The 21,222-nt window shown below is 43.8% G+C and overlaps 2 protein-coding genes across 2 annotated transcripts; one reads left to right on the top strand and one right to left on the bottom strand.

The window, feature by feature from the left end:
• Positions 1-6,539: 6,539 nt before the first annotated feature.
• Positions 6,540-18,594, bottom strand: ND-13A (NADH dehydrogenase (ubiquinone) 13 kDa A subunit). Its single transcript, XM_065425342.1, has 4 exons — positions 18,332-18,594; positions 18,058-18,111; positions 11,169-11,291; positions 6,540-6,667 (listed from the first exon to the last, which is right to left on the bottom strand). Exons 1-4 carry the CDS (start codon positions 18,461-18,463, stop codon positions 6,593-6,595), a joined length of 384 nt encoding a protein of 127 aa, XP_065281414.1. The 5' UTR covers positions 18,464-18,594; the 3' UTR covers positions 6,540-6,592.
• A 277-nt stretch (positions 18,595-18,871) lies between these two features.
• On the top strand, positions 18,872-19,833 carry mRpL36 (mitochondrial ribosomal protein L36). The gene is made up of 2 exons (XM_065425310.1): positions 18,872-18,880; positions 19,376-19,833. Exons 1-2 carry the CDS (start codon positions 18,872-18,874, stop codon positions 19,763-19,765), a joined length of 399 nt encoding a protein of 132 aa, XP_065281382.1. The 3' UTR covers positions 19,766-19,833.
• Positions 19,834-21,222: the final 1,389 nt, after the last annotated feature.

Genomic DNA, 21,222 nt, shown 5'->3' with positions numbered 1-21,222 from the left:
CTGTGATACACAATGAAGTTCAAGTGAGAGTGTACGCTTACACCTAGAGTCGAAACATCCTGTCCGAATGTTTAGTATTGGTCCCTGTTATGATATCTGTAGCCCACAGCTACAATAGAAAAGGAATAAAGCTTTTATGAAGTTGTCTGTGCACATAAGTGAAAACTCAAAAGAGATTGTTATAATGGTTTGCATGTGTGGTCTATGCATTTCAAACCATTCAAAAGCCAATTATGCAATTGTGTGCCTTTCAACAACCTGCCGAAGGCATAAGAAGTGTCAACAAATGAAATGATGCTGCTGGAAGTGCCCTGGCAAAGATCGTTTGTAAAGATGCATTTGTAGTGGCATAGCTTGGAAAACTTTTTTAAAGTTTGACTATGTAGTTTAAATGGTAAGAATGAATGCTTATTGAAACTGTTGTTTCTGCTGTTTCTGTTCACTTTTGCTTGAACTGGTCTGCATCAGTCCCCCCCCCCCCCTTTTTTTTGCACGTTGGTTACACTGATCTGCTCAGCTTATTTACTTCCTTTATGCAGAATCTGTGCATAGATTGTATATGTACATGTTATCCCATGCATGTTATTTGAGTATACATATCGTGCTGGTATTAACATATTGAAGAGATACTTGGAATAGTGTTTGGATACACTGGCGCTCTCAGCTGTTGTGGACGTGGTTCTCACTTGGTGCAAGTGTTGTGCTGCAGAGCGTAGCACTGCGTGTGTGAGCAGTTTTTGTGAGAAAGGATGTGCAGTTTAGTTGGTTGTCTCACCATGAAGTCTAGAAGAGCTGGAATAGCCGAATTCACTAGTGTATTGATGAACAGGATAGTGATGGCTGTATTTTTCTGTTGTCTATGCTGGTACTGTTTCATTGAGGTTTTTGGTGACCTGCCACCATCTTTTACGTTGTGTTACAGTGCATGTGGATAGTGGGCAGCTTCACGCAATGAATAAGCCTTGTAATGCCACTTTTACTGTGTGTTAAGTTCCTATGAAAGCTTTTGTGGTACTCTGAACTAACTCTAGCAGGCACGCAACTTTCCTTTTAAGATTGGTGTTTAGCAATTGGTTCAAGTCGCAATAATTGATGTACAACAGCTCTCTGTAGGTTATTTCTGTCGGTTCAAGCAAACATTTGCATTTCTATGCTAGCTGACATTGCTACTGTGCCATCAGTTTAGTGCTTAGTGCCCTCGCTTCATCACTATACAACTTAGCTGTGATACATGTATATATGACACCTACAATAAATGTGTATGCAAACCATAGTACTTGAATGCTTTTATTTCAGAGTGACTAGGTGCACAGCTAGGAACTTGGAACTAATAGGGTCAACATAAAAGGCGTTTAGAAGAGCAAATTTTTATATTTGGTATTGCAAGCAAGCTTATTGCACCTACTTCGCTATAGTGTGTGATGGTGCTTGTACTGGCCATAATCATTGCCAAGTTTGTTCCCCCAATACGAAAAGGAACATAAAAAGAAATGTGAGGGTAAGCCTGCACCACCCGAAGGTATAACGGGCTGAAAAAACAATCGTAACATAAATGGAAAGGCATCGTCCATGCTGACAATCCAAAAGAGATTTTTAGAGACAAAAGCCAATAAAAAATAAAAAATAAAGGTTTGCGGAGCTGAAGCCACTTATGGAAGGCAGAGCAGAGTATGAAGAAGGAATAGGCCGCGAGTAAAGGGCAGCACGGATCCACCGAAGAACGTGCTCCTATAGGTTACATTAAATGCTAAGCTTCGGCAGTGATGTGCATGCTTTATGATTCTGCAAGTTTATTGCAGATATGTTGAAGATTTAAGACGGCCATCTACAGTCCAGAGAGAAGGGGAGCGGCCATCTTCAGTCCAGAGAGAGCAGAACAGTGTGTGCAAATGCAATCCGTGCTGTGGGGGGTCCAAGTACATCGCAAGGCTCCGTGTGCAGGTGGCCTGGCTGGGAGCATCATTGTCTGCTAATATGCCTGCAAGCCAGATAGCACGAGTAGCCAAGGCATCCACCGAGCAGGCAGATATTAAAAATGTGTGCCAACAAGCAACGTAAGGCAGTATGATATGCAGCAGCAGAGGGGTGGCAAGAAGGCAATGAAGAGGGGGAAAGGAAGGGAAGGTAACGTAGATGTAGCATGCAGTTAGCGTCATGTGATGCGGGGTAGAGACCCCACCACAGTAGGCATGAGCACTGCAGATGATAGCAAACAAACATGTGAAAGTAATATGAAAACATGAATGAATAAAATATCGCGAGAGAAAGGAAGGGGAGACAGAGAGAGGCCATGGGAGAGCAAGAGGAATTAGGAGCCATCCGGAAAAGCAGATATGATGGGGTGCATAGGCACAGAACTGACAATGGCATGAGCTAACTGTAGAAGCAAGGCTCGCTGCCGTTTGTTTTGAAGAAAAGAAAGGTACGCCGACGGCGTCACTTGTTGAATTTGAGATTCGGAGCATAGTTGAGCGGCTATTGGCGCAGTGCGAGGGCACGTGGAAAAATAATGCTGCACCACCTCGCACCCTGCACCGCACGCACACAAATTTGTGGCTTCGAGTAGGAAACTGCGTAAGTAATAGGGAAAGTGCCCATGCCCAGTCAATAATTGGACAAGTAAGCGGTTTGGGGGGAACTAGCAGGGTATAGAATGGACACTGCTGACCCATGTGTAAAGGCAGGTGCCCTTCCCCTCCCTCTGCCAGTATTGGTGCCACTGATTCATGGCAACCACATAAAATCTCGTTCGAATCAATCGAATGGAGAAAGCCCTTGTCCGAAGAGCACCAGTAGAGCACGCAGACGAAGCGGCGCTGTCGGCACGCTCATTACCGAGCACGCCCCGATTTCCTGGTACGTGAAATAACAGGAAACAGGATCATGCCGTAACAGGGAACGTAGCGCGCTCCTGACTTGCTGCATCTGTTCACCCGCACCGCGACAAAGTCAGAAGTAGCGAGAGACAGTCAGTGTACAAGTATACGGTGCTTTGCAGGGTAGCTATATGTGCGAAGGCCTCCTCAAATGCACACATCTCAGTGCCGAACGCACTAGAGGCATTAACAACTTTGCTGAACTTGTTCACACAGACGACACGGCCACACCGATCAAGTGCTAGGAATGCGGTGCCTGCTGTGGTGGTGGTGAAGGCACCATCCGTGTAAACATGATGAACGGGAACCCGGGAAAGCAAATTGGCTTGTTCAGGGGCGCTGTAACGTAAAGCTATTCCAAACTTTTCTATTCCAATTCTGCAATGAGCCCTCCGCCATTGGTCAAAAACTTTTTTGAACCACCCACACTTTGCCTGTCTGTCACGCGACGTCACGAAAACCGCGATAGCTCCCCTTCCGATATGAAGTGAACACACTGACTATGCATGACTGGAAAGAAAAAAGAAAAATGGTTGTTCATGATTCGACGCCTTTTCGCCATTAGCGCTCGGCTATTGGTCAAAAGTTTTCGGGCGACACCCACTTCACCTGCCTGTCACGTGACGTCACAAAACCGTGAGAACTTGCCACGTCAAATTGACGTGTATGCGTTGAAGATGCATTAACATGCTGAACTGAGTTTTCTGAATAGGCACACGCTGCCCCATTCCGAAAAGGAATAAAAGATGGCTGCCGCAGCAGGCACTGGCTACTCGCACCATCCTGAGAGCATGGGTTTACTTGCATACAATAAAGCTTTTTGTGTGGCCGCGTAACATCTTTGAGCACTTTTGGCATGTTTACAACCTCGTTCTGCCAACTATTCTTTGCCAAGGATCCGTTTTAGCGGCATTCTTAACCTTTCGTTGCATGCCGCCGCAATTTTCGACCAGCCACCGCAAGCTAAGTAAGGGAAAGCGGACCAATTACAGACGCCAGCACCACCCTCTTCATCCGGTTATAGATTTTCAGTGCACTGGTTCGGCCCCATCGCACCCCTCTCCTCTTGAGCGTGCTCCTCGCCTCTTGTCAGCCAATCAGATAAGACAAGCCACTCTGTGTTGGCAATGTTATTCGTTTTTAAAGCAAACAACAGTGACTTCCTATAAACGAGGAGAGCGTGTGCGTTAACGCAAATGTGATGTCAGGAGATTGGAATAAAAACATATTGGAAATAGTTTTACGTTACAGGGTCCCAGAGGTGAGGCGATTAAGGGAAACCGGACTTTGTCATCAGGGTGCTCCTTCCAAAGGTCGCAGGGAAAGTTGATTAAGTGGGGTGTGAAAGCTGCAGGGCCATAATGTGTCGCCTGGCGAAGTGTGAATAGAGAAAACTCCGCCGCCGAGCGGTCCAATTCCACAGTTAGTGGAGGGCAATTGGCCAGGACATGGAGAGCCGACGTATGCGTCGTTTGATAGGCGCCCGTCATGGCAACGAGAAGGGACCGCTAGGCCAATAGGACATGCATGGTGAGGTGAACGGAGGGGAAGGGAGGCCACCAAACTGAGGACGCGTATGCAACTGCAGGTAGCAAAGCCTGTCTGTACATCATCATCATCATCAGCCTTGTTACGCCCACTGCACGGCAAAGGCCTCTCCCATATTTCTCCAACAACCCCGGTCATGTACTAAATGTGGCCATGCCGTCCCTGCAAACTTCTTAATCTCATCCGCCCACCTAACTTTCTGCCGCCCCCTGCTACGCTTCCCTTCCCTTGGAATCCAGTCCGTAACCCTTAATGACCATCGGTTATCTTCCCTCCTCATTACATGTCCTGCCCATGCCCATTTCTTTTTCTTGATTTCATACAGCTGACAGTCTATACAGCTGACAAATAATTGCCAGAGGGAGCGTACAATTTAATCGGATAAAATTTAGTAATCCAACAGCCAATGCCTCAGATTTAGATTTAATATATTCAATGTGGGCAAAGACATTAAGTTTATTGTCAAAAACCACACCAAGCAACCACACCAAACCAAGACTGGCTGGCGCCTTTTTGCACTGCAAGAAGGCGCCAGCCAGTCGGATGGATGGCTGCCGTTTTGACGTTCCAACGTGACCGTTGTTAAAAAAGAAAAAAAAAACCTGATTTGGACCTTGTTCTGTCGAGACCAATTACAGACCAAGGTAAGGACCGATTTCGCGAAGGCCTGCAGTTGAAAACGCGAGCTGCCAGTAAGGAGGATAACGGTGTCATGCGCATAGGCCTGTATGTGGACGCCCTCAGGAAGGTCGAGATCAAGCAATGAATGAATGACAACATTCCATAGGAGTGGGCTGACAGGGGATCTCTGATGAGTGCCAAGCGATGAGCGTGCCGTCACCTCTCCTGCATGCGAACGAAATACAACCGTTCGACCCATCAAGAGCAACTGAAGCAGGAGGTACAAGTTGACAGGGCAATGCTGCTTGCGCGAGATCAAGACAGCGGGGATCTTAGGTTTTAGCGGACACAGCCACTGACGCAGCTCATTGAGCCATAATCATTGGCCGAGGTATTTGGTATCGTAAGCACATTGTAAGGCCATTTATTCCTTGGTTTAGATGTATCATATGGGAGTGTTTATTAAGCATGTTGGCAAACATGCATTTTGGAGCTGTGTGTTCTGTTTGGAAAGAAGCATGTTCTTTAATAGCAGTCAAACCATTGATATCAAATTATGTATGCCCTATTTTAATCCCAGAAAATATGTGCACTAAATGAATTGCACAAGAATTGCACAAAACCTTGAGCACCTGAAGCTGCACACTGCACTGAAATCCTTCCACGCAGCATTTTTTCTCCATAAGTCACTGTCCCAGATTAGTGCCCTAAAGTTAACTGATCTGTGTATTACGATCATGTTTGTGAGTGCCCATGGTGCAATAACTAGTAAGAATGGCAAATGTTTTTAAAGAAGAATATGTATTGTTTTTAGTTTTTGTAGCTCATTGGTATTTTCATTGCTTTCAGTTATCAGTGTTGCTGGGATATGCAGACATTTAATAAAGTAAAAAAAATCAATTAAGAAAATTTAAATAAGCTCAATTAATAAAGTAAAAATAAGCTTTTCTTAGTGGTACAGAAAAAGGTTTTTAGAAATTGGTTGTAAATTCCTTTATAGTTATCTCACGCAGTAAACTATGCTTGCCCATATTCCTCTATATCTAGATTCTAACAAATTTAATGTCAACTACAGGTTGACATAATGTATACTATGCTCAGACAGACAGTGCACACAAAACTCACATGGCCCATGTAACATGCACCAATTGTCTCTCTCTCTCTCTCACACACACACACACACACACACACACACACACACACACACACACACACACACACACACACACACACACACACACACCTCGTCACAGTTATGATTAAGCAAAGGAAAATGCTGACAAAATTCTTCGAGAGCTGAAAAGTTCTCAGCTAGACAAAGATTAAAATTACAGAACCATGACAATTTTAACACAACATCAGCACCTTGCAAATTATCTTTAGTAACGTGGAACACTACCAGTGGCAAATATGTCAAGAATTTGTCCTCTGGACAGCACACAAATCTCCTGTTGTCCTTGTACACTATATGGAAAAAAAGACAACACAGAAATGTTTCATATAACAAGGTTATTATTCTGCCTAATAAGGTCGTACAATCCTCATTCCTAGTGACCCTTTGATGAGTGATCCTGGTAGAATCGGAGACCACAGTAGCCGCAGGTGTGGTTGCCAGGTGCATCCTGCGGGAAAAAAAAAAAAAGGCCAAGAGTTTCAAGGTGTTGCAGAAAATGACACACAGGGTGTGTCCAGAAATATAAAGTCCTTTAAATAGGCCATACATGAGCACGAGTATGTGCACTTGTTGCTGTGAATTTGGCTCAATAAGCACAGCTACACGATAGGACAGCTGCATGCCTCATTATTGGTACGTCTGACTGGTTGCTTTTGAGCATTTTAAGATGCTCTTGCAGCATGCATAGCATGTGCCTGGTTCATTGCTCCGCTCCGACAGAGTTCAAGCCACAAGACTGCTGCAACTTCCATTGTTGGCATGCATGTGCTGCAGCTTTTTCAGTGGGGAGTTTTGTGAGTGCATGCTTTGCGATTTCATGTTTGTATACGACAGAAGCAGTGCTAACGTGTTTCTGCTTTTAGCCTCGGATTGCTCTGGCGAGTGGCTGAACGTTCCATATGGACAGGTTTCCTGTGGCATGGATCTTCAGCATGCTCTCAACTCTGCAGTAGGAACCACTTGAACACTTCATCAGAATGTTGGCTCCTTCTGAATGAGGCCAAAGCAGGTGCCTTTGGCCTGGCACTATAGTCTTAATTGCTGGGGTAATGGTTGGCAGGGTAAGGGAAATGGTTTGAGTGCTTTACTGTCATCTGGTTAGGCTGGCTCTGAGGGTGAAGTCCCACAAGGATTGGATGACTCATCTGGAAATGGCCTGGGATGGAGCTATGGATGCATGGCATCCGTATATCATTCAGGATATTTTCGAGCCTTGCACACACCTGTATATCGTGCACTGAACTATGGTGGCTGATGTGGTGTCTTATCATTTGCAGCCTTCTTCAGCAACAGTTCCCTTTCTCCTTTTCACGATGTATGCTCGCCACTTAGCTACGACATCTTCAGTTTAACTGAAGCTCATACATGCCTTGTCCTATACTCCATAGGGACAGATTTGGACAGACAGAGGACAGGCTGCATGAGACTATTCCCAAGAACCCTCACACTATACCTTGGGCATGGGGTGAGGGTTCTTGGGAATAGGCTCATGCAGCCTTTGTCTTGCTTTAGCCTTTCCCAATTCCCGTCATGATTTTCATGCAGGTTAGCTCAAATCATGGCATGAGATGCACACAAATCAGTACGAAGTCTCTTCCGCAACTGTACAAGCCACCTCATCCTTGTGTGTCCCTGTACCCAATACATACTATGCGTAATAAGTTTCTGAAGAGGCTGAATATTCCAAGAAACTTGCACAGCTGCATCAATTCAGGTGCACAAGTTGCAGTTATCTCTGTAATACCAACTGCTGCTATAAGACGAGAGATGGCTTGCCATTCAGTAAAAAACTGCATACCTTGATGGCCAAAATAGTATGAAATTGTTTGAAAGAAAATAATTTTAAGGTGCCAGAAAAATCAGTCAAGTTCAAGTGTACCACCCAAATTTCTGTACAGCAAGGGGAAGATTGTAGTGATACTACTATATAGCTTTTTAAGACACTAATCACTGCTTTCCACAAAGGTAGTAGTGCCTATATTGCCAAATAACAATGACTGGCTGTTCTTGTATATGCTGTGAGCCACCTGTACACAGCATTGCAAAGCCGGGAAAGATGCAACAACAGTTTTCATTAATGCATTGTTCACTGTCGACTGTGTTTTGAATGTTTTATTACGTATCTGCAGGTATTAACTGCATTTTTATTTTGCAGTGTGCTCTATCCACAACAAAGTGTGCTAAAATGTTCCAACAGCTTTTAAGAGCTTGCCAGATTCAACTTCACTCCATGTAGTGAAGCCAGTTTTATTGCGATAGCAATTGTATTAATGTTCAAGGTGCATTCGCGCCATCACCACCGATGTCGTCACGCTGTCATAGTATCGGGCATATGCATGGCCTGCATGTGGAGGGTTAGGTTTCGATAGGCGCACAGTGAATTTGGCTGCAAAAACGAGACGGCAAATTGAATGCACCCTCATGCTCCGCACAAAATACTCTGCAGAGGAGCCAGGGCAGCGTTCTGCCTCTGACTACTGGCAGGAGTGCTATGCGCAAAAACACGTTCCTGCTGAGCAGCTGTGTGCATATACTACACAGTGGTGCATGAAGTAGTCCAAGCAGAAAGAACAGTACACTTCAAAGCTATAAACGCTGGCAGTTTTCTTTTGGTCTCATCTCATACACCATCGAAATGCGACGCCTGCAATGCTACTGGCGGTGTTCCTCATTCCAACAGCACTGAGACGCCTGGTAGCTGCCTAGGCTCTGTTGCTTCTGCCCAGAAGCAGTTGTCTTGCATGCTGCATCACACCAATATGTTGCACCCGCATATAATTAGAACTCTGTTGGAGGAATTCAGGCACAACAATAAACTTTGATATTGCTGTCAGTGCTTCAATCTTTGGGGCAAGACTGTTCAACATTTTCATGCAGCAGTTGCAGGCATATATGATGTTTCCTTCATACTTAATGCTTGATAACATGTCCATCAAGTGCTGCTTACTGAACTGTGCAAACATACAAAAATTTCTAGACACATTTTGCATGTTCTCTAGCCATCCTAATAAGTGGGAGCGCTCCTTCAGCAATGGATCACTGCTGTATGGTACAGAAGATAGTCACTGCGTCCACAACATCCCCTTTTAAGCTATCAGCTGCCAACAATTCAAGAAATGTGCTGCTTAAGCTCTACACACAAGTGCAGAATGCACTCATTAGGTGCCAGTTGCATCCTTAAGTAACTAAACAGTGCTATGGCGTTTTTGTGGTTTCCACATTCTGAAAACCTTTGTGGACGTGTATATGTACTTATACCTGGACATTGTCATGTTCACTGTGTGCTGTGGCATGTGGTATAATAAAAATATTGCAATACAGGCTACACTTGCGGGGCATACTGCAATTACACAAAATACAATCGCAATATTTAACAACAACTAATGTGCCCGAACAACACGACATGATTTGCCTCCATAGCCACACTGCCACAGAGTGGCCTTTGTTGACATAGGCCTTAAGGAGGTATTTACAAGAGTGAGAAATCCATTTTCCCACTACAAGAAGAGTGCATCCTGTCATGTCTTCACTAAGCAGTGCAGCCCAGCAGAGTTCTCGGCTGACAAGGGGTAGCATTTGTTCAAGAGCTACAAACCTAGGGAGAGATAAGTGCCCAGCAGTTGCATGTATCCTGGTTGCTTGTGTGGGATCTCCTATCCCCAGGAAATGTACCCCATGTGAACACCTCTTGAAGGGTCAAAGTGAACTTGAATTTTGTATGTATGCTGTAGACCATCTTAAATAGGTCACTGATGTACCATCCTACCAAGGTGCAGAGCTTTTATTTACCTAATTTATAAAATGCAGTAAGCGAGGAGGCTGCTCACGACTTCTTTGGTGCTCGTGTGAACTGCTGAGCCACGAGAATAATGTGTGTGGATGTGGTTGACCAACCACGTTAACGCAGTAGCTATGACATTCTGATGCTGAGCATGAGGTCGCAAGTTTTATCATCAGCCATGGCAGCTGCATTTCGGTTAGGACAAAATGCGATAACACGTGTATTTAGATTTAGGTTCACATTGAACAAACCCAGGAGGTTTCCAGAGCCCTCCTCTACAGCGTCTCCCATACCCTCGGTGTTGCTTTGGGATGTTAAACCCCATGGATCAATAAATCGCGAGGTTAGTTGATAACTTACCATTTTTGTAGGCTATGTTGAAACAAATTGCAACCACGTTTCATTTCTTTTCAACAGAAAGCGAACTTCTGCCAATTTTTCCATATCTGCATCTGTGAGGCTTCAGAACGATACAAGAATAACCGGTCATGACACCACTGCTCTTAAGTAGCACGCCGACAAATGGCTTATGAAAAATTTGCCTTGGTTCCCTTCAGTACAGCCTCCTGTGGCGTATGATCCAGAAACTAAATGGTCACATGACTCCATGCTTAGAAGTATATGCGAAATCATGTCGTAAGTTTAAATGTGCAGGAATGTACATGGGAGCTGGCATTTCTACACACCAGAATAAATAGTTTATGGGTTGGTGTTTTTCTAAACATGCAAAAGCAATACTCCCAACGTCATTCTTCATAAGTGCACTCGTGAGAGACTTCACTCATGGAAGGAGCCATGTGCTTCATGCGCAGGTATATCCTTAGCCACCTCTATTTTGACCAACTAGCTAAACTGGCATAACGAAGTTGGGCCAAGCTGAAGGCATCTCATGGCTCTGGTAGCACTTGCTGCAATAAGTAACACCCTCAATCACCTCAACCATTGGTTCATGTCTTGCTTGAAGTTAATAATTGAAAACATGACGTAGGGAAACCTAAATCAAATTTTTGAGCAGCAAATAAATTAAGCATAAGATCATCTTTAGTGTGCCTTCAAGACAGCATCTGGCTGCTTCACAAAGGGCACCTATAGTGTTAATTGCACAACAATTCTGCTGCATTGTCTTTTGTCTCTACCAAGTCATAATAAAGCAGAATGAAAAGCTAACCAAATTTATAAAAACTCTGGGATGGCCAAGGGCCCCACTGCCGCCATCACACCATGTCGTACGGGTGCTGACTGCCTTGGGAGGAACTTCTGCAATCAACTTGATGGCAAAATTTGGGTTTATCTGAAAAAATAAGGCAAACAAAAGGCTGGTCAGTGGCAATCTCAATGCTATAGTCATCATCATCCTCATAATCAGCAGCAGTGCGATTAAAGGTCCAATGCAGGACAAAGCAGTCCGTCAAAGACCTCTCATTACCCAGTTGTCAACCAAGGTGATTTAATATAGTGGTACAAGTGAATTTCCCTATGTTACATCACAAGGGTGTCAAACCATACCTAGTACTGATTTTTGTCAAAATAGAACAATGCGATCTGAAATCAGTGTTCTCATTCTTTACATTTTGTGGCTAAACCTGCACCAGAGCGAATTGGTGAAACTGTTCTGAATCAGTTTGGCCAGTGTCTCAGAAAGGTTGAGAGCGAAACAAAACAACTGTTGCAAATTGGTCTGGCAGACAGTCAAAACAATTTTGCAAGAAATCGTTTTTTCCCAGGCGACTTGTGCTTTCACCTGCATAAATTGTTGGCTAAATTGAACATTCCATTGGCCACTGCAAAAATATAAAAAAGCTTGTGCTGCTGAGCATATTAGTTTTTTCAAAAAAAGGCTAAATTAAGAACACTGTATCAGGAACAACCTAAAAACTTCACTTCTGAGCATGAAATGGAGATGTTCAATAATTAGGCTTTGCAGCCAAGTGCAACATATGCATGTTAAAAAGCAAAAGCATTGACATGCACTGTTCAAATGTTATTTTGTAGATGCTTGATAGAAAAAAGTGTGTATGTGGTCTTTTATGTAATATTTAAAAAATATACATTTTTCCACTTCACAGACTGTAGGTCAACTACTCCCCTCCTTACTGTCCAGCAGCCACTATGTGTAGAATTAAACTGCAGTATGCCTAGTGTTGGCACACCTTTTTCAAATATGAACTGAATCTGCTCACACCGTTACAGCAGCGGCTGGAGGTACACAAACTGGCAAGGTGAGCAGTCCTGACTAAACAGATGGGATTTGATTATTTGCCACCATCACTTTGCAAATCTTTGCCATGCTTCCGCTCTCTGTGCTCGCGATGTCTTGCTGGCACAATCTTTTTGCGCCAATATGTCCCGACTTGGCAGTGTGTCAGATGGCTTACACACTCTTTATTATCATTATTATCATCATCATCAGCAGCAGCAGCAGCCATTTTATGTCCACTGCAGGACAAAGGCCTCTCCCTGCGATCTCCAATTACCCCTGTTCTGCACTAACCGATTCCAACTAGTGCCCACGAATTTCCTAATTTCATCGCCCCACCCAGTCTTCTACCATCTTCAACTGTGCTTCCCTTCTCTTGGCACCTACCCTGTAACCCTAATGGTCCACCGGTTATTTAACCTATGCATTAAACGACCTGCCCAGCTCCATTTTTTTCTCTTAATGTCAAGTAGAATATTGGCTATTCCCGTTTGCTCTCTGATCCAAACCGTTCTCCTTCTGTCTCTTAACATTATGCCTACCATTCTTCGTTCCATCGCTCTATGGCCCTTAGTTTTTTCTCAAGCTTCTTTGTTAGACTCCAAGTTTCTGCCCCATATGTCAGCAACGATAAAATGCACTGATTGTACACCTTTCTTTTCAATCACAATGGTAAGCTTCCAGTCAGGAGCTGACATTGTCTGCCATATGCACTCCAACCCATTTTTATTCTTGTGTAATATTTCCTTCGCGTGATCAGGGTTTTCCCTGTGAGTAATTGACCTAGGTAAACATACTCCTTCACAGCCTCTACAGGCTGACTGGTGATCCTGAACTCCTGTTCCCTTGCTCGGCTATTCATCATTATCTTTGTCTTCTGCATATTAATCTTCAGCCCCAGTCTTAGACTCTCTCTGTTAAGATCCTCAATCATTTGTTGTAACTCGTCTCCTGTGTTAGTGAACAGGACAATGTCATCCGCAAACCTAAGATTGCCGAGATATTCGCCGTTGATCCTCACTCATAAGCCTTCCCAGTTTAATAGCTTGCATACTTCTTCCAAGCACGCAGTGAATAGCATTAGAGAGATTATTTCTCCTAGTCTGACCCCTTTCTTTATAGGTATCTTCCTACTTTTCTTGTGGAGAATTAAGGTAGCTGTGGAATCTGTAGATATTTTTTCAGATATTTACATAAGCATCCTGTACTCCTTGATTAAGTAATGCCTCTATGACTGCTGGTGTCTCTACTGAATCAAATTCCTTTCGTAATCTATGAAAGCCATATAGAGAGGCTGATTGTATTCTGCGGATTTCTCGATAGCCTGATTAATGACATGAATGTGATTCATTGTAGAGTAACCCTTCCTGAAGCCAGCCTGTTCCTTTGGTTGACTAAAGTCCAGTGTTGCTCTTATACTATGGGAAATTATCCTGGTGAATATTTTATATAACACTGGGAGTAAGCTAACGGGCCTATAACTTTTCAATTCTTTAACATCTCCCTTTTTGTGGATTAGTATAATGTTGGCATTCTTCCATTTCTCTAGGAGCCTTGAAGTCTATAGATAGTTCGTATAGAGGGGTGCCAGTTTTTAAAGCATAGTGTCTTTTCTATCGTTGATTAAATCGACTGTTATTCCATCTTCTCCTGCCACTTTTCCCCGTTTCATGTCTTGCAAGGCACTTCTAACCTCATCGCTAGTTATACAAGGAGTTTCTGCAATCTGTTCATCACTACTTTGAATGGAGGTATCATGGCTCCTATGGGTACTGTACAGGTCAGTACAGAATTCTTCCGCTGCTTTTACTATATTTTCGAGATTGCTGATGACATTACCCTGCTTATCTTTCAATGCACACATCTTGGTTTGTCCTATGCCAAGCTTCCTTCTCACTGATTTCATGCTGCGTCCATTTTTTACTGCTTCCTCAGTCTTTGTCACATTATAATTTGGAATATACCTTATTTTGTCCTTGTTGATCAGCTTTGACAGTTCCGCGAATTCTACCTTATCTCTTCAGTTAGAAACTTTCATTCTTTGTCGTTTATTTATTAGGTTCTTTGTTACTTGAGAGAGCTTGCCTACTGGTTGCCTTGGTGCCTTACTTCCCACACTCTTAATTTGTTACAAAAATAAAAATGAACAAACAGTTTCAGTGCACCACCATACCCATCCGAGTGCTCCTTCAGTGCATTATTGCTGGCGAAATATTTTACCACCGTCTTACCCATGTGCATCTTCAGAAACAAAGTGCACAATGCTCACAAGCTAGATTTGGTGCACAAATGTATGTCCCGACAAAAATGTACAAGTAAAAACTGCATAGGGTACAAATGTCTTACTATTCCTACACAATGGAACGCAACATGTCACACCTGAATATCTTGAACCTCCTAAGACCCCCTTGTACAACATATTGCACGTTGCCTGGAATTTCCTTTTTTTTTAATTCACTCGGCAGCGATTACTCTGAATATTCATTCTGGACATGAAGTCCGGTGCATGTGGAAAAGTACATAAGTTGTTTACTTATATTGCGGCCATCCAATTTGAGAAATTTGACATTAAATTGATCTAGACTTCTCTGTTCTCACAGACAGCGGAAAGCAACTATCAAGTGTGTTTCGAACTCTCTGAGACTGCATGAAAATCCAGGATGCAGCAGCAACATGGCAATGTACTACAGGAAGTTCCGTCTTCATCTCTGCACTTAGACAATTATATTTAGTTTTTACCATAGCAAACATGAGGAGATGGTTCTCTTCCTCGTACATGAAAAATGCAGCTTTTGGCAGCTAACTGTGGTATATAAATGGAAAAAAAAAAGTTTCTCATGTTTGTAACATACCAGTAGACAAGAACAAGCTTGAAAAGTGATTATGACCTATAGCTGTATTCGGGTCACAGGTGATTAATGGCAAAATGGAGTGTTGCTTTTGGTATTAATCCACATTAAATGCCGCTGAGGCATATATTTATGGTGAAAAATTTTGTCACCAGGTGAAGCCCTCAATTTTGCTAACAAACAAAAATATGAATGCATTAAAATTGTATTCATGTGTAGCCACAGAAACATTCCTCAGTTCTGAGGCGTCAACTTTTGGAAGCACTGCTGCAGTGTCAAAAGTAAGATACCACAGCAGAGCTAATTCTAATAATAATGTCTAATTAGCAGTCATTCGCACTTCAGTGCATGCTATGTTATCATACTGAGATGTTTACAAGTGTTGGCAGAGCTATAAAGTACGATGAATTGGCTGCATTTGTGAAAGGCAAAATGGTTGGTACAACTATGTCAAGTAATTGTGCATTGTATAACAAAAAATGTGCACAAGGAAGAGCAAGGGCTGTATTGTGTAATGATTTTCATTTTCCAATGCTTTTTCTTCTGCCCTTCGTCATGAAGAGGCCTCGCCCTGGAAACGGCCATGATCGTCCACTTGGTGCAATGGATGATAATAAGCATAGCAGAAATGGAATACATGTACTTACAAAATACGGGCCCCAAGTTTATTTTATTGTGGTGGTAGTTGCAGTGAGTGCTTGCATTAGATGTGCAGTTTGTAAGTGAGCGAATTATGTTGAATTCCAATGGCGGAGTCGGAGCAAGTTTTTCTGCTCGTTTCGGAGCAAGTTTGTTCCAATGACAGAGTGAGGGCGGGAGTAAGGTGTTCCAATGAGAGAGTCGGAGTGGATTCAGAGTGGGAGTCACTCCGTGGAGCAGAAAAAGATGCTCCGCCAAAATCGGCGGAGTGGACCGGAACTCTGCGTGACGTATTTCCTTTACCACGTTTGTCTGCTGGGAGGCGCCACTGGTCACGACTCGCGAGGAAGCAAAAGCTGCTGCACGCTTGGCGAGATATCCATTCCGCACTTTTGAAAAAACAACAGGTGAACGGCGCTGAAGGGACAAGTGACCGGTGCGGCAGTGCTGGGAGCAAACAGCGGAAGGAAATGACAACACGCAAGGCATCCTGGGTAACTTGGCGATAGAAGTTCCGCTTCCGCCTTGCTCCGGCGGCGCAGGTTGTGTTCCACTCGCGGATTTGGAGGCGTTGCTCTACGCCAGAGTCGAGTGCTCGCTCGCGGAGTCCGTCGGCTGCTCCGACTCCGCCATTCGAATTCAACATAAGTTTTGATTCATTGCCACGAGTTCACACTAAAGTGTAGCCCCATTTATGACATCGAATTCAGGCGTGTAATGTGCAATATATATGACTCAAAAGGATGCTATGTGTGGCCTTTACCAGCTTATCTTCAACAAGGGCATGCCAAATACAGCATTGTTACACTGGCAAATGAGTGGAGTTGTAGACTTGCTTGTTATACTTTTTTCCAGACACCACTGATACCATGTTCTTCTACATTCTTAAGCCAAACAGCCACCTACCAATTTGCTGCCAGTTCTGGAAGTTAATTCTCTATAGGCTCAGGATGTTCAAGGAGCTGTGCTGAACCCTATGTATGCTGAAGTTGAAGCACACATGTCACACTATGTTGCTAATGAAAGAGTTAGCTTGCTAAAATGCTAGTGCATGGCTGTTTACCAGCTCAAATCACCAATACTGTTGCCACTTCTTCCAAGTATGTGAGGAAGTTACGCTGGGCTTGGAACTTATGCCATATATCAGACATCCTGTTGTCACAATTTTACAAAAATTTAAACAGATAAATCAGCTATAAATAATGATGTCAAGGAGTAAAAGGACAGCAACTGTGCAGTTTTACAGCTGAATTATGTTTCTAGCGTGCCCTCCCTGCAATGGCTGTGGCGAGGCATTGTCGCACGTCTGTATCAAGAAAGTCATGCTGACGACAGCATTGGCAGGTTTGTTCGATTCGCCTGCATCACTGTGAAGCAGTTCACAGCAGTTCAAGAGAAGTTCAGAATTAGTGCACCTCAATTTCTGTGGTGCAGCTCGTTACTCGAAATGAATGCCAAGGTGCAGATATGGTGCAGGCATTATGCTTTGTCCGACTAATGCGCACTGAGTGTGTTACTTTGAGAGGTCCTGAACTGCTGGCATGATTGGCTCCTAAGGCGTAACTGCACCCCGCGCTTGCGTAGACACAGCACACACACAAGTGGGGTTTCAAGGACGCTTGCGCATGTGTGCTGTGCTGCTACTTCACACCTGTGGGACTGCACCAAGCCAGCACCGACAGTAGAAAGGGTGCAGCAAAATTGTGAACCAACCCTGCACATTCTGAACCGAAAGGTGAGGTTCAGAGGGCACCATTGCTGCACTGCTGAAATGAATGGCAGGGTGCAGCACCTCGTGAAATGGTTGAGCTTGTGCAGGTGTCGAACATCTCTCCAGTGAAGCAGCTTGAGACCATAACATCTTTTTTAAGCTTCCAGGATTTTAAAGTCCCATGGGTGAAATTAGAATGTTCACGAACTTTACAAGGATAGTGGTAAAATGTTGGTAATGACTTGCAGATGCTTACTTAATGTACTGTACCACAACCATTTAATTCTCCTGCAAACTTCAGTTTAGAAAGATCACGAATACATGTTCAACTCCGCAGTTCTCAAGGTGGAAAGCACAAATATTTAATGGAAGTAGCTTAAGCACAATCAGAACCAACACAAATTACAACTGATCAAACATGAAAAATGGGCGAGTTGGTATGGAAGCATGGTTAAATTCAGGGCGCGTACTGGCGACAGAACATGGCGCTACTTGCAACTAGTTGCACGTAGCGCCGTGTCCTGTCTTTTCTTGAGCCTTAGCTTGTGTAGTGCCATGTCCTGTCTTGTGCCTTAGCTCGTGTCCCAGTAGTTCGCGCTCTTAATTTAAAGATAATTACAACTCTTAATCATAATTAACGGTGGCTGCATGTATATCTCACCTGTTTAGGGGTGTCCATAAAGCGAGCTAGTCGATAATCATCCTTATCCCAGTGCTGAAAAATGAAAGATGTTTGATAAGTTTCCACAAGGTCGGGAGCACAAGAACCGTTGGGTTTCACTTCTGACCACTGACCCCGCGCGCGATCCTTTCTGAGCGCTAAACAACGGGCACTAACTGTTTACCATAAATGTCACGCAAGGCCGAAGCTCCAAGCTGCATTAATGAAATGACTAAGCCAACAAAAAAATACATAAACGATTTCGCTCGGTTACCTGCCCAGTATGCGTTACAGGATCCTTGGGAGGCTCCACATCTTTCACAACATTAGAACTTGAACGACAATGAATAGCCAAGCGCTGTGTCGCTTGAACAAATTTCGACGGATTTCGCATGCATGAATACATGACCTCTGCGGGTCTCTGCAATCTCTGTGGCGAACTGCACAACCGGAAGCAACGACACCAACGCTACCAACGCTAGCCAAAAAACCACGAACTCTATGCAAAAACGCGTAAAAAACCACTCCCAGGGCTTCCAGCTAACAAGCGGCCGAAGCCGAAACTGACAAAGCGAAGAAAGTTGGCGACGAGGCGAAGACCAAAATCAGCCCAATGTATGCCCTAAGTGCGAAGTGCCGAACATACGTTTGCACTTATTTAACAAGCAATATAAAATGTATACTGCAATGTAGCAGAACCAACTAATAATTTTTTATACTTGCTGTTTCACTACTGCAAATGGCAGGCAATTGAATTATTTAAGTCAAAGCCAGCCAGCTGACTAGCCAAGTCGCAGCTGCATGTGTGGCATGCATGGCATGTGTGAGTGTTATGTGGAGATGGTTGAAGATCGTTGAGGAGGTGAAGAGCGCGGTCTGCTGTGTTTGGTAGTGTGTGGTCTCAGCTCGAAGCGTGCTGCTGAGCTGTTCACAGCTAGAAGGGTAGAGTCTAGCACAGGTACGTTGTACTGAAATAGCACGAGTAGAGAGCAAGCATCCTACCGACAGGCATTTAGACTAGCGCTGCCGTTGCTAGACTGACCACTTTATACATGTTTGGTGATAACACTATGTATACTAGGTAATCCTTTGCTTGTTGATACGCCAGACTTTTTCGGCGCCAAAGCGGCAAGACAGTGCACCTAGTACATTTACTTTTATGTGAAAGGGCACTAAAGCATTCATTTCTGCAGGCCGCATTCTAGCTTGTGAAATGCGACCAAGAGGTTAATTTTCCTGGTTGGTTCACTTTGTCACTTGGCGGCCAGAATTCGAATTTGTGTAATCTTGTGGTTGATTTTCCTTTCGTTTGTTTCAGGCAGGTGTAAGTCCGTGCAATTCTACTGCCGCCATGACGTCTTTGCTTCAGCGCTCGGCGGTCGTGCTCAGCGTTGCGCGCCGTCTCAATACCAATTCAAGCACAGTTGTGCGAAAGTTCAGCGTCCTCGCTGCAAGTGTCGGCCATCGGGACAGCTCTTTCACTCGCCCGCACATAGCAGAATTTCCATTGCAAGTTGCAGTGAGGACATTTAAAGATATGGACGTCCTCACGAAACGATGCAAAGATTGCTACTTCAAGAAAGGGGACGATCGTTGGTATGTGCTCTGCAAGACGCATGGAAGGCACAAGCAAAGACAGCGTCTGCCTGACGAACGTCACTTCTGGATAATAACTCACAAGACGCATGGTCCAAGAAAAAATTTTTAGATTGACAGAGCAATGTAATTACATGTGCATTAAACCTCACGTTTGCTTTAGGCATTACAAAGCCATAAGTTCTGCTTGTACCATATTTATTTCAAAACAACATTGAAATTGCTAGTATAGTACAAAGGATAGCAACAACGTTGTGCCACCTGTAATATCTTTCCCCGCGCACTGTGTCCTTCGTATTGCAACTGGGTTGACCTTGTAACTACTTTGCAATATATTTTGCTGATGTCTATCTGCAAATCTATTTCATGCTGCACCGTGTGCACTATAAAAAACGGACATGTTTCAGGCTTTATTACAGTGTGTATTTCAGTGCCCTGTAGTCACTGCACAGTAATTTGCAAAAAAAAAAAATGACCCTGTATCATGGAGGAACTTTAGGAAGAACCAAACACCTCTCACCTATATATCCACTGCCCTCGCAGAAACAAAATGTTGCTTGCACTTGAGTGTGGAGCCATCGTGCGCTTCAGTTCATCTATTAAGCTGTATGTCAAGCTGTAGGTTTGTAGCAGCAAGCATTTGGTGCTATGCGAGCATATTTAGTATACCAGCTTTGCCTTCTATGGTAGTCTTGGAAATAGTTTTGGTTAAAGTATACTGTTTGCTTTATACACTTGACTGCAACAGTATTCAGAGTCCATATCTACAAAATTTACTCTGGGCTTTCCCACTGAACCTGAAAATAAGTGTACCCAATGCAGTCGCTCAGTGGCTATGGCATTCTGATGGTGGAATGAAAGAATGCTCGCGTACCATGCATTGGGTGCATATTAAGTCCAGGTAGTCCGAATTAATCCTTAGCCTTTCACTACAGCGTCCCTCTGTGCAATTTTGGGATGTTAAACCCCACAATTTAAGATACGGTAAACAATGTGGTAGTAGTATGCGGAAGTATTCACTGCACCTTTGATTTTGAAGGTGGCTGTGTAAGCTGCAAAAAAATTCTTTTTCTTAAATCCTATGCTCCAAAAACTTGTACTTTGTGGGTACCTTGTACACAATGCGAAAAATGGGGGCTTCTGCACAACATGGCTAGCAAGTGGGACAGTAAGAATGCCAAGGTTTCAATACAGTTACAATGTTTCCTCTCTAGACGGAATGACTGGGTTTAGATGAAAGATATCCCCCGAAGGCACAATGCTCATAATAAAATTGGATATATACTAAACTTCTGTTAATTCTACCTTGACGGGACCGACAAAACAGAATTACCCGGCGGTTCGAATTAAACAAGATGCAGAAAAACATTGAAACACACCGCTGATCCATTTGGCAGCAGTTCCCCCCCTCCGCCCCCGAATCAAACGCGCACCCACTTTATATGTGTCCAAAGCAGATAACTAACGTATAAATGGCATTAAAGCTTCTAAACAAAGTAGAAGTCTCAAGCGCACGCGATCTTGTAGCGAGAAAAATGGGCGTGGGTCTAATACGTGTTGCAGAACGAC

Source organism: Dermacentor albipictus, chromosome 1 (assembly GCF_038994185.2).
Source record: "Dermacentor albipictus isolate Rhodes 1998 colony chromosome 1, USDA_Dalb.pri_finalv2, whole genome shotgun sequence".
NCBI lineage: Eukaryota > Metazoa > Arthropoda > Arachnida > Ixodida > Ixodidae > Dermacentor > Dermacentor albipictus.
Note: the sequence above shows the minus strand (reverse complement) of the source record. Positions and strands in the feature narration are given on the sequence as shown.